Source organism: Notothenia rossii (genome assembly GCF_949606895.1).
Source record: "Notothenia rossii genome assembly, chromosome: 9".
Lineage (NCBI taxonomy): Eukaryota > Metazoa > Chordata > Actinopteri > Perciformes > Nototheniidae > Notothenia > Notothenia rossii.
In genome coordinates, this window is record NC_136907.1 from 47,920,102 (window position 1) to 47,934,416 (window position 14,315).

Sequence of the window (14,315 nt, forward strand, 5' to 3'; positions counted from 1 at the left end):
ATCAGCTGTGCGCAGCGTCTCCACTGCAGCAACTCTATATCCACCTGTTATAAATATAAATAAAACTAATGTGTTGACTTTTATCAGCTGCCAAATCTACCAAATAATGGTGTTCTTAGTTTCCATACCTCCTGTGTTTTATGAGCGACTTATAAAGTCTTAGCAAACAGCATTAAACATGATTAAACGTGATAGGATATAAAACCATGCTCGTATCTACAACCTATAGAAATGCAAAACGGCGTCAGTTTAGACGTAATTCTGTCCTCCTGCTTACGGCGTCATTTATGAGAAAACATTTCATAACATTAACACAACATATTCAAGGTGGTTTTAAATAACATATCCGCATTTATTTATTTCTCCAAGTTATGTTTTTGTGTGCACTGAGGAGTCGCAAACTGTTTGAAAATGAATTCTTCATATGTGATAAATGAGAGGTAACATTTTATTTATGGTATTATTTCCACATATTTCTCTCCATTCTTCCTTCTGCCAACGGTGTCGCAGTTTCTCATCTCTCCCGTTTTTGTGCTTAGTGCGTTCACATGGGTTAGAGTTTGCGTGGAGGACTGCACATTTTCCCGTCAAGTTAGTATTTTATAAATCGCAAACATTGCGTAGAAACTGGCGTACGCCATTTCTTGAGCGTATATCCCTTTATAAATGAGGCCCCTGGACTTCTCCATATGGGCTGGATAGCAACACACTCTCACTCCATAAACGTCAAGGAACGACGCTTGGTCAGGGTCCCGTGGCGTGCAGTTGTGACGCTCTTAGGCTCCATCAGCTTCATACTGGGACGCAAATAGCTTTCAACCAGGGGCGAAGCTTCAGGGGGGACTGTAGGGGCAGGGCTCCCCGGGCCCGGAACGGTCGGGACCCAATGGGGGCCCGTCGCCGAGGCAGCAGGCTCCGCCCCCGAGATATTCGCCGGCAGACCCTGCTGCCTCGCGCCACTGAGTGTACTGACGTTCGTGGTCATATTAGGTATAAAGCATTGTAGCCTATAATATGAGTTGAACTTGTGCTGCTATTTTCACACTCACATTTAACATTAAAACATGAAAAATTGCAAGTGAATCCCTTCTATTGTCTCCAAATGTATTTTGGGTAAAATCGTCATCAACAGCCGTCCATCAACATCATACGTAAATGAACGTCAACGTCATCATCAATCACTTGTCATTCAACAGAGCACTGCCTAAGCATGAGCAGTTATAAACACAAAAGTGGAGCTACAAAACGCAAAGAAAAAGATAAAAAGGACCAAGGAAAAGCCAAATTGCCCAAGCTAGATGGATATTTTTTCCGCCCTACTCCTCCTCCTGCGGGAGATGAACCTGAAGTTGTTGCCACTGCCAGCCGTGTTTCATCCCCGAGCCCCATCCCGCCAACAACGTTAGTGAGGGTTAGCCAGATTTACAGGTAGGCTACAATCGCGGACACACACGTCTGTCAGCAAGAAAATGTGAGTTTGGTAAATGTTGATATCATGGTTGTTGTTACTTCGTGTAGCTCCGCCTATCTTATTTCCTTTTCTGTCTCTCGGCTGTAGTGATGATAATAATAATAATGATAATAATAATAATAATAATAATAATAATAATAATAATAAGAACGACTCAGCAGCTGCTAGCTAGGAGAGCCAGGCCTGACGCTTGACCAGCCGCACCCCTCCCCCTCCGGCTCCTTACCTGCTGCTCCGCAAGGTGAAGAAGTACCGGACACTGGGAATGAAAGCAGCAACAGGTCTCCTCCTCACGCTACTCCTACGGGTGAAACTCAGACCACGGATCATGATGTGTCCTGCAATTATCCTCTGGAGCGTTTTCCGATTGATCGGTCAAACTATTTTGAAAACATTGAGGACGCCAATATCAAAAGATATATCCTTAAAATGGGCCCATGCAAACCCAAAGGTCCATTTCCCAAAGACAAGGATAACCGTTGCTTTTCAGAAAGCCATTACACCTCCACCACTAAAGTTGGGATGAAATTTCCACGTAGCTGGATGTGCTATTCCCCAAAATTGGACTGCTGCTACTGTGAGCCTTGCTGGCTTTTTGCCAACCGAAAGGCACCGTTCTACAACAATGCATGGGTAAACGGAATAAAAGACTGGAAACATATTTCTACTCAAATTGAGAGGCATGAATCCACTCAAATACACCTTGGTGCATGCGTAGTATATGAGCAGTGGAAAACCAACGGCACAATAGACGCTGACATGGAGAGGAATGTGCGTAATGCCGCCTAATTTTGGAGACAGGTCGTGGAGCGCATTGTTAATGTAACTCTCACTCTAGCTTCAAGCTACTTGGCATTCAGGGGCCATCGAGAGGTTCTAGGTCAGGGAAAAGCTGGCAACTTTTTGTCAATAATAGAATTATTGGCTCGCTACGACCCTGTTTTGAAAGAGCTAATCAACCGACCAGAAGGGTCAGTGAAATACCTCAGTCACCAGATTCAAGATGAGATTATTTACATATTATCTCAACGTGTGAAAGCTGACATCATTGATGAATTAAACGAAGCCCCATTTTATTCCGTCATCATGGACACAACGCAAGATGTGTCAAAGATAGACCAGTTGAGTCAGGTTTACCGCTACATAACTGTTGTTAAGAACGACATGGATATTGCAACAGATATACAGATCAATGAAGTCTTTTTGGGTTTTGAAGTGACTGAAGGTTCATCAGCTTCAGAGCTTGAAAACAAAATCCTTGGTTCTATAGAGAAAAACGGATTAGATCTGTCTAAATGTCGCGGACAGGGCTATGATGGGGCGGCTAATATGAGTGGCGTGCAAGCAAGAATAGCCGAGAATGAGCCCCTTGCCCACTATGTTCATTGCGCTGCTCATAATCTCAACCTAGCTCTCAAGGACTCTGTTAAAAATGTCCCTGGAGTGAAGCAGTTCTATGACACTGTAGAGACGCTCTACAACTTTTTTGGTCACAGTATCAAACGATGGGCATTGTGAATGCGTGAGTTAATGACGCCAGAGAGCAGAACTATCACATTAAAACGCTTATGTCCCACTCGCTGGTCATCTCGCCATGATGCGCTTGTTGCGTTAAGGCACAGATATGGAGACATTATAAAAGCCCTCGTCAAAATATCCCTTACCAGTGACAAAAAGGATGAGCGCAATGAAGCAAGTGTGCTCAAGAATGCCATAAGCAAATTGAGCTTTCTATTTTTGGTCAACATGCAGACCAAGATTTTGGAAAGCATAAATTGTGCTTCACATTTACTGCAAGCAGAAGACGTGGATATTCTCAAAGCATTTACTCTACTGCAAAATGCCATCAGTGTTTTGGTGGAGTATAGGGGACAATTTGATGAGGCGAAGTCCGCCACTCTTGCCCTGGCTACTAAATGGGGAAGTCAAACACAGTTTGAAACAACCAGGGCCAGGAAAGTTAAGAGACACTTTGTGAACTTTCTGAAGACAGCCGCCTCACTGACGCAGAGAGCAACTTTCGGGTGACCGTTTTCAATGCATGTCTCGATATAATCATCCAGCAACTGTCCCAAAGATTCACCATCTTAAATGCAACTGTGAACATGTTTGAGGCAATTCACCCCAACACACTACTACAAGCAAAGGATGAGGATTTACACCAAGCTGCCCAGCGGCTTAGAGAGCACTACAGTCGGGACATCGTCGCCAGGTTCCCTGGCCAGCTGCTTTCTTTCAGAACCTGTTTCAGGGACCAAATACAAAAACTAAAATCTGTTGCGGATCTGATAAAAATGCTCATTGTTTACAAACCAGCAGTAACATCTACATTCAGTGAGGTTTGCACAGCCTTCATCTTATTTCTGACTCTTCCTGTCACCGTGGCAACCGCCGAGCGCTCTTTCTCCAAATTAAAACTCATCAAAAACTATTTGAGGAGCACGATGGGACAGGAGAGACTGAGTGGACTGGCCTTGCTGTCCATCGAAAGTGACCGAGCCAAGAAATTGGACATACAACGGATTGTGGACGAGTTCGCGGAGCGCAAGGCTCGCCGAGTGCCCTTCAAGTAGTGGTGAGTACACTTCAAATTTAATTTGTACAGTAGCCTACTTGTACGTGAATGTATGGGCCGCCATGCCAATTTTACATTGCTGTGCTTTCATGGTGGCGGCTGGCTGTCCATGGTGAATGGTGTGTCAGAAATGTAGTCATTTTATTAGGCTATGTTTTCGTTGTCCTTGTGGTTTGTTGGACTTTATGTCATGTTATATCATTATTATCTCGGATATATATTTCGTTTCTATACCCTTTGCAGAAACGAAATCTTAAATATTACACCTTTTCTTTTGTTACTTTTCTTTCAAACATTGTTTTAAATTGTAATCTTACTGATTGAGCGACTTTTTACGCACGAGCGTCAGATTACCACCCCGGACTCCCGATATTTTTGTCAAGCTTTATTGGGTTTAAAGGGCCCGGTCATATGGCCCCGCCCCCCGGCCCGGGTCTGATATGTGCCGCCAGTGCTTTCAACTGATTGCAATGTATTCCCATCTGTGGCGGGATTTGACGCTCTTGGAAGCACGGCATTTGTTTGTGTCGGCTGCCCTTAAAGGCAATGTGAGCATCCATTCCCATTGGATAACGGATAATTGTACACCCGGAAGTAAGTATTCCCCTTACTGTCGATTGATTTTACAGTGATATCTGCACTACTCATCGACTAAAAAACACCAGATTATCCTTAATTACACAACATTGATTGGTTTAAATTGTGTGCAATGCTTTTGTGTTTTTCCCCTTCGATTCGGAGAAACAAATATTTTTTCGGAGTAAAGGATGGCAGAAGACACTACACTACCCAGAATCCCCAGCTATCGTTTAGGACTACACCATGTGCTTTGTGACCCCGTGATTAGTTCTCAAGCTCTGTGATTTGTTGACCTCCAACTGCATTCCATTCATTCCAATGGCTGGCGTCTATGTCACGTGATCTTCAAATTTCTCCCTGCAGAAAAAAAAAACATGGCCGAACTTCGTTTTATTCTCGTTGGAAAATGCCTATTTTAAAGTTAGTTTGGCCATTAAAATGCGTTTTGATGTCATTTGATGCGAGAAATATGAGTTGTTATTTCAGATTATGTGTGCAGTGGATGTACATGATCTTTAGTTTGCTAGTTATTACGAAGATTACTTAAGGAAATTGCATACATAGAACGTTTTCATTGTTACCAAGGTGGTTGCTAGGGACGCTGCTATCGATATTATTTCTGTTATGTTGTGTAACTGTTATTGAATTTCATTATTTTTATTATTAGATATTAAAATGATCCCTATAAAGTACAGGACTGTCTCAGAAAATTAGAATATTGTGATAAAGTTCTTTATTTTCTGTAATGAAATTAAAAAAACAAAAATGTCATACATTCTGGATTCATTACAAATCAACTGAAATATTGCAAGCCTTTTATTATTTTAATATTGCTGATTATGGCATACAGCTTAAGAAAACTCAAAAATCCTATCTCAAAAAATTAGAATAGTTCCTCAGACCAAGTAAAAAAAAAAGATTTATAACAGCAAAACACAATCAAACATTTGAAAATGTCCATTAATGCACTCAGTACTTGGTTGGGAATCCTTTTGCACGGATTACTGCATCAATGCGGCGTGGCATGGAGGCAATCAGCCTGTGGCATTGCTGAGGTGTTATGGATGCCCAGGATGCTTCAATAGCGGCCTTTAGCTCATTAGCATTGTTGGGTCTGGTGTCTTTCAGCTTCTTCTTCACAATACCCCACATATTCTCTATGGGGTTCAGGTCAGGGGAATTTGCAGGCCAATCGAGGACAGTAATGTCATGGTCAGTACACCAGTTACTGGTGGTTTTGGCACTGTGGGCAGGTGCCAGATCATGCTGGAAAATGAATTCCTCATCTCCATAGAGCTTTTCAGCAGACGGAAGCATGTAGTGCTCTAAAATCTCTTGGTACACAGCTGCATTTACTCTGGGCTTGATGAAACACAGTGGACCAACACCAGCAGCTGACATGGCTCCCCAAACCATCGCTGACTGTGGGAACTTCACACTGGATTTCAAGCAACTTGGATTTTGCTCCTCTCCAGCCTTTCTCCAGACTCTGGCGCCTTGACTTCCAAATGAAATACAAAACTTGCTTTCGTCTGAAAGGAGGACTTTGGACCACTGTGCAACTGTCCAGTGCTTCTTTTCCTTAGCCCAAGTCAGACGCCTCTTCCGTTGTCTTGAGTTCAGAAGTGGCTTGACCATGGGAATACGGCTATTGTAGCCCATTTCCCGGACACGTCTGTGAACAGTGACTTTTGATACCTGGACTCCAGCTTCAGTCCACTGTCTTTGAAGCTCCCCCAAATTCTGGAAGCGACTCTTCTTCACAATGCTGTTAAGGCTGCGGTCATCTCTCTTGGTTGTGCAGCGTTTCCTGCCACATTTCCCCCTTCCAACAGACTTTTTGTGGATGTGCTTTGAAACTGCACTCTGTGAACAGCTTGCTCTTTGAGAAATTTCTTTTTGTGTCTTACCCTCCTGATGGAGGGTGTCAATGACGGTCCTCTGGACAGCAGTCAGATCAGCAGTCTTCCCCATACTTGTGATTTAGTTTACTGAACCAAGCTGAGTGTTTTTCAAGGCTCAGGAAACCCTTGCAGGTGTTTCGAGTTAATTAGACGATTCAAGTGATTCGTTGAACACCCTACTAGTATACTTTTTCATGATATTCTAATATTTAGAGATAGGATATTTGAGTTTTCTTAAGCTGTATGCCATAATCAGCAATATTAAAATAATAAAAGGCTTGCAATATTTCAGTTGATTTGCAATGAATCCAGAATGTATGACTTTTTTTTTTTTTAAATTGCATTACAGAAAATAAAGAACTTTATCACAATATTCTAATTTTCTGAGACAGTCCTGTATATTCATTACTCGTTATTCTCTACTAATAGTTAATTAAAGACTGTATTTTGCACATCTCTTTCAAGATTTCAAGATTTTCTAAGGTTTATTGACGTATCATATTCACAAACGGTAGTTATGCAATGAATGAAAAACTTGGGTCGCAGGTTCCTCAATAGTGCATTACAAGACATCTATCAATATGTGTGTATACCTCCAGCAATGTTAACTATGTTGAAGCACTTATTTTAACTGATATTATACATATGTATTATACTCTTATAAGATGTATGTAGATATTTCATCTCCGGCCTTGTCAGGTATTGAACAATCAATAAATAAAGAACACAGAATTATTAAATATAAAACACAGAATTTGTGTGATTATACTAAATGATTTACAAATAAACACCACTGCATATTTACAACTGTTACACATGCTGATGTAACGCAAATGTTTCCAACTTGGGATCAATAAAGTATATCTTATCTTAAGATGATCGATGACTACTGCCATATTTGCAAAATTTGCCTCTGAACCTTGACAAGTGCATGTTTCAGGCTTATCAATTAACAACAGGAGGGGTCACAAACATAAGACCAGCTGTTAAATAAAGCTCTTCTGACCTTAGCTGGCATGTGGGTATATATTAATGCTGCCCATCATGGGCACAAGCAATTTTCACCCATTTATTAGTTATATGTTTTAAATTTGAGTGTTTCCTATCCCCTAAACCTCCAGGGATGTACAACGTTTAATACTGGCAACTTCTTATTATGGGAAATACGAAAACGTCTTTTAAAACTACAACTCCCAGTAGAGAAGTGCCATAGATAGAGAACATTGCGAAACACAATAGCCAGCATGTGTAGTTCTGGGGACGGGGTGGGGGAGGGGGGGATGCGGTGGACCCGTTCAAATCCAGTTTTGGACAGTCTGCCGTGGTTCCATCCCATTTCAAGTGCTGTTCGACGCTCGGCGTAACCCTCGGAGCACACTCTCCAATCACAGAGCTTGAGGACTATCACGGGGTTTGTCAAGCGAAGCGGAGAGAATACTTACTTCCGTGTGAAATATTCTCTAAAGCAAATGAGCTGCTCCGACCCTCGGTCCTGACGGACTCCAACTTGTGTTTCTTAATCAAACAAATAAATAAACACAAGGATAATTATGTGTTATTGTTGAGTAAATGGAGAATTGCACAGGGGAAAATAACGTAGGCTATATATGCCACAATTTTAGATGCAGATTTTGTTAAACTAATACGTTTGCGCTGTGGACCAACACTATACATTGACGGGGAAGGGAGTAGCAATAAAGATAACACCATTAAACAGTTACACAACATAACAGAAATAATATCGATAGCAGCGTCCCTAGCAACAAGTAACAAGTAGTTAATAATAATAATAAAAGACATTAAGAAAAAGGCATTTTAAACAGTGTTGGGGCAGAACCTCTTCTCCGCGCGTTCCTCTATGAGTTTGTTTTAAAACAAGGAAAAGTCAAAGCACCAGGATAAGGGTTAAACAATAATCTGTTTTAATGGTAAAACATACAATACATCACCCAATCACCTAAACACGAAGCGCTCTGCAACAGCAGCTTCAAAATGCAGAGTACTCCGGGCTCAGGTTCTACCACCGGGTGAGACACGTCTCAGGAACGGCCAGTCAAAAACAAGAGCGCCGAGTCTCAAAATCATCACAACATTTATACACAGGTGGGGAGGAGTTTTGTCGCTTGCTCCTCCCTAGCTATTTGTTATTGGCAAGTTCACTTCTCCTATTTCCAGCTTCTTGTTACACATATTGCTATTATTGATACAAAGTAATCAAACACACACATATATTTCAAGATATATAGACTTCCCTGATATTTTCGCATGCTGTATCTAATGGAGAATGTCTCCTCCCCCAGCTCTTCTAGTCTCCTGCAATGCAGAACTGCTCTCTCTTCATACAGAGTAAGAACACATGTTTAAGCTAATTTCTCCACAATGTTTGTAGCAATTTAGTACCCACACATGAAAGAATAAACAGAGAAATCAAATAAAACACCAATACAGATATGGTTCAGCAATAATCACATATATTTACTGCAATAGACAGACTTCTTCCCTAAACGTCTTTCACGCACACGCATTTTCACCCTTAACAGAATTTAATCGTTCTTGTAGCCTAAGGGCTTCTGTGAACTTCCTTTCACCTCCAAGTCCGTTTTACTGGAATGAATACAGACATTAATGAGAACAAAAGAACCCTGGTCTCCAGACCTCTGCATGAGCTTTGCAGGAAATAAATCATCAACTTTAACAAGACTTTAACTGCATTATTTGAGGAAAATGTATCTGGGAATTCCCCTGTTAATTTCACAGTCTATTGATAATTAACAGAGAGACTCAAGGGGCCTCTTCTTGGTATCTGCAAGGCAGAAGTCACTCAAGGCAGAAATCACAAGTTTAACACACATTCTATATAAGGTGACATTAAAATGAATATACCAGAAATACACTATATCAAACTTTCTGCCTCCCTCAATAGTCATTAAAAAGCAACACAATCCACCTGCATTGCATTACTCTAAGCGTGTAATAACGTGCTTTAACCAGTAGGTGGTTTGGGTTAAAAACATAGGTTAAAAAGCTGTCAAGTTTACAGTGTTAACAAAATAAAATATACTGCTGTTTCTGGTTTAGTTTATGACGGATATATTTAGTTATTGTTTTGATATTTGTAACACAAAAGCGATGGAAAGCAACACAGAAAAGATGGTCTTAACATGACCCAGCGGTCTAGTAGTTAATAAAAAACAATAATATCAAAACAAAATATTACTACTAACTTTATTGTGAAATTCAAACTGAACGGTAAAAGAATAGTTTCCGGTCTATTCTGAGCCCGATCTCTGTAGATAAATAAAAATAAAGAACTATCACAGATGTGTAATATATTTAATGCAGCCGAACTATTTATTACAATGCATTCATGTGATGACTTTCAAAGAGTAAAGCAAGCACTGCTGAATAAAGTATGATTTGATCTTTTACGAAACGTTTTTTTTCATATGGAATGCAGTCTAATCGCGGGTTGCGTTCGGATAGTTTAAAAATCAGCTCCTAAGTTCTAACCCTATCTCCTATTCCTTGACCTCTGAGTGAAACGTCACGGGGTTAAGGGATAGTGGATAGGAGAATTCAAAAGGACTTAGGAGAAGAGACTGCGGTACTTTAGAGAATCCAAATGCACTTTCACTATCCGACGTGTTTATGATGCGCCAGCGGACGTCATTGTGTGCGTCTGCTGCTATGGGGAAACTATGGAAACTAGTTTTCTATACAACGGACTACAACATGGATGTTTAATAAGAACGACGGACTCATCTAGAGACTGCACCGTGCTCTGATGCTGTTGCTTTATGCTTTATGAACAACAGAGAAACATATTCTTCATGACCAAAGTTGGAATTGAAATAAAAAAGTGAAACTTATGCTCATCACCCTCTCCCTCCGGTCCACATTAATACAAATGATCCCAATACGTATGATTGTATGAACTATGAAAATATCTTAAAATAAATACAAATGTATTTATTATAAACGTTAGTCTTTAACACCTATCACTGTGTATATCACCAATCAAACATCCTTTAAAAGTTGAACAAACCCCACACAGCTCAGTGAAGTGTTGACTTTATTTGATCATTTCAGTAAAAACTAACGTTCATATTTCTCTTTTTGATTATAATACTGATGAACGTTCAGAACAAAGCACTTTGGCAAGTTACCACATACGTTTTAAAATGCTTAATAAGCACCGTAACTTTCATGATATAATTTCTCCGTCATAATCGTTTGTGTCCATGAACGGCCGACTGTTGTGTGACGGCAAATGCTGCGGCTGCAAGGCATTGTGGGGCAGCATTTTCTTCTCTCCTTTCGGTAAGGGAGGTCCAGCGGTTCCTAAGCTAAAGGAGGTTATAAAGGAAGTTTGAAACCTCCTTTCCTTTCATTTAGAGAATTGGAACGGCACTTAACATGGCTGCCAATGACGTACTTCCGGGTCATTTCACTCTGTTAGGAAGGTTCCTAAGCTAAATGGACTATTCGACTGCAGCCACGGGTTTTGTCAAACAGCGCCATATAGAGAGAAAATATCTCTCTATATGGCGCTGGTGTAGTCCTCAACGATAGCTGGGGATTCTGGGTAGTGTAGTGTCTTCTGCTATCCTTTACTCCGAAAAAATATTTGTTTCTCTGAATCGAAGGGGAAAAATACAAAAGCATTGCACACAATTTAAACCAATCAATGTTGTGTAATTAACAAGGATAATCTGGTGTTTTTTAGTCGATGAGTAGTGCAGATATTACTGTAAAATCAATCGACAGTAAGGAGAATACTTACTTCCGGGTGTACAATTCTCCGTTATCCAATGGGAATGGACGCTCACATTGCCTTTAAGGGCAGCCGACACAAACGAATGCCGTGCTTCCATGAGCGTCAAATCCCGCCGCAGATGGGAATAAATTGCAATCAGTTGAAAGCTATTTGCGTCCCTTTATGAAGCTGAAGGAGCCTAGGAGCGTCACAACTGCACGCCTCGGGACCCTGACCAAGCGTCGCTCCTGGGCGATTATGGAGTGCGAGTGTGTTGTGGATAGAGGTGCACCTCCTATATTAGAGGTTGTATTCTTTAAAAGAAAATCGGAAGTCAGGACTTTTAAATTCATACTCTGTGGAATTTATTGTGCTTTTTGGGTTTTTCCCTCTCCTCTTGTGTGTTCTATAGGTTTGTGTGCATGTAAATGGTCTGCAAAGGCTAACATCCCTGTGTTCCCTAGAGGGAGTCTCTCTCCCACACATTTGTCAAAAGTCTGATTTGCAGCAGGAGAGTAATGTGGGATTCCACATGTCTGTGTCTGTCACTCATACTCAGACTTGTACATGAAAGGAAAGGTTTAACCCATTTGTTCAGGCTTCAACTTAAAAAGATGTGACATAGTATTGCTAACCTGAACAGTGTCTTATCTGTTCTATTGTCACACAATCCAAATCAATACAAAACATTATTGGGAATAACAGTAGTGAGAGTCCACAACACACACATTTTTGAACTACATTTAGGCCCCTTGCATTACAGTGGCATTTTTTCCTTTTGAACTTTTGTGAACGTACACTATAAGCTCTGTAATAGTCGTGGACAGAGCAAGGGATCTATTTTAAATATGATATTATCGGGGCATGACGGAAAACACACCTTCTGGACTGGATTAAATCATTTTGCATCATTTAGGTACTGTATTGTTGAAATCACCCTAATCCCTTTGAGAAATAAATGCAGTCTAAACAGGGTTTAATTGTAGATTTAACAGTAAACCCCAACAAAATAAGTTATCTTCCATTGTAAAACAACATTCTGACAGTAATCAAAAGGTTTTAGGTCATTTTGATGTCATAGTCTGGTTTGTTGAACTCATAGTGTTACTTTGTTGCACATTGAAACTGCTGTCCTGTTCAATTAATAGGATTTTGAACACTATCGAATACAGTAGATAGTTACTGTGGTTCTTCTTGAGTGTGTATTCTTTTCTCACAGTTGCTTTGCTCATCGCTCACACACACACACACACACACACACACACACACACACACACACACACACACACACACACACACACACACACACACACACACACACACACACACACACACACACACACACACACACACATACACATACTCACACACTCTCTGGAATCATAGCCACATGTCCCTTCATCAAACTGAGTCCAAACTGTGATTCTGCACCGTTAATGTTAATGTCCACATGTTAAAGGGTTGTTGAGCAAGGCATTCAATGGTGATATAAGTATTGTGATCTCCCCACATTACAGCCTCTCCAGCCATCATCACATTTAAAACAACATTTAAAAACTATTCTAATCAGAAACATCTGCAGATAAAGAAAGTACAAGTTATTTGAAGTTTGGCATGTTAAATTGAATTGAATAGTTCAATAATGTTTTTATATTGTTATAAAATTACGTGCACTATTCAGACTATCTTTATTATTAGTATCTGATACACTGAACTCAGCTGTATGTCTGTACAGGCGACTTTAATGTAATGTCTGGTTAGTATCTGGCTCCATCTGGTGGCCGGAGGTTGTTCAGAAGGCTACAGCTAGAACAGATCGGTAAAATATTACTTCAATTATGTAACATATAACACATTTTCTACATCATCATACGTAAAGTGTGTTGTCAGGAAAAACTAGTGAGTGGACCAAACCATTTCATAATTTATATTAGAAAACAAATTAAAAACATCAAAGCTGTTTCAAAATGTGGATGTCCAGAGAAACAAATCCACATGTCCATTTTCAAAAGTTAACATACTCATAATTGAGGGAGAATGTTATTTTGTTATATTATCGTATAGAATATCACTCTGATCTCTGCTTACACTAATAAACTTGTAAGCAGAAATGTGATGTAGCTAGTTGTGAAGCAGCACACTTCAAGTATTTTAAGGTATTTGATGATACAATTATGCTTGATGTTTTATGGTGTCATTATATAGGACGTTTTCAAAATATTAATTTGCAAAGGAACTTTGGCTTCAACGGTCGAATAAACGTTGAGGAGCAGAGGTAGAATGTAGACACTGCAAAGTGCACCAAGAGAATTATACCTGCTAAAAAATAAATAATAATTAACACGTTTATTCTTCTGAGTGAAATAATAATGTGCTTTACATGAGTAAGGCATTGATGTTATATGACTTCCTGTCATCATCTTCACACACACACACACACGCACGCACGCACACACACACGCACACACACACACAAAGTAGTTGGCATTTGCATTGGGAATAATACACACACAAACTGGATTTGAATTGCATTGGGGACTAATTAAAACATCATCACGAACTGGGACCACCCTTTCACACAGACACACACACGCACGCACGCACGCACGCACGCACGCACGCACGCAAGCACGCACACACACACACACACACACACACACACACACACAAACACACACACACACACACACCCCCACACACACACACACACACACACACACACACACACACTTGATGTCTCATAAGTCCTCTCTGTAGCGTTAACTTGTGAATGACTGTGTGTCACTGACTGTATGCTTCCTGCCCTCACAGGTAACCCCACGCTGTCCACTAAAGTCCCGGTGACAGTGGACGTACTGGACGTGAACGAGTTCCCCCCCGAGCTGGCCCCCCCCCCACAGACATTTGTGTGTGAAGACTCCAGAGTGGGACAGGTAAACTGCTGATAGTATGGGAAGAAAAGGAGAAATCCGTGTGTTACTTAAACCATTTTGATATCTGAGTTAGGTCTTGTTATCCACTATGAGTCAT

The 14,315-nt window shown here is 40.6% G+C and overlaps 1 protein-coding gene across 1 annotated transcript in view; it reads left to right on the forward strand.

The window, feature by feature from the left end:
* Positions 1–14,315, forward strand: part of LOC307019891 (cadherin-12-like) — a 224,746-nt gene that overhangs the window by 144,405 nt on the left and 66,026 nt on the right. The window contains exons 11-13 of the mRNA XM_079650992.1: positions 2,780–2,966; positions 3,963–4,046; positions 14,097–14,218. Of these exons, the coding sequence (XP_079507118.1) occupies positions 2,780–2,966; positions 3,963–4,046; positions 14,097–14,218 (393 nt within the window). The remainder of the gene's footprint in view (positions 1–2,779; positions 2,967–3,962; positions 4,047–14,096; positions 14,219–14,315) is intronic.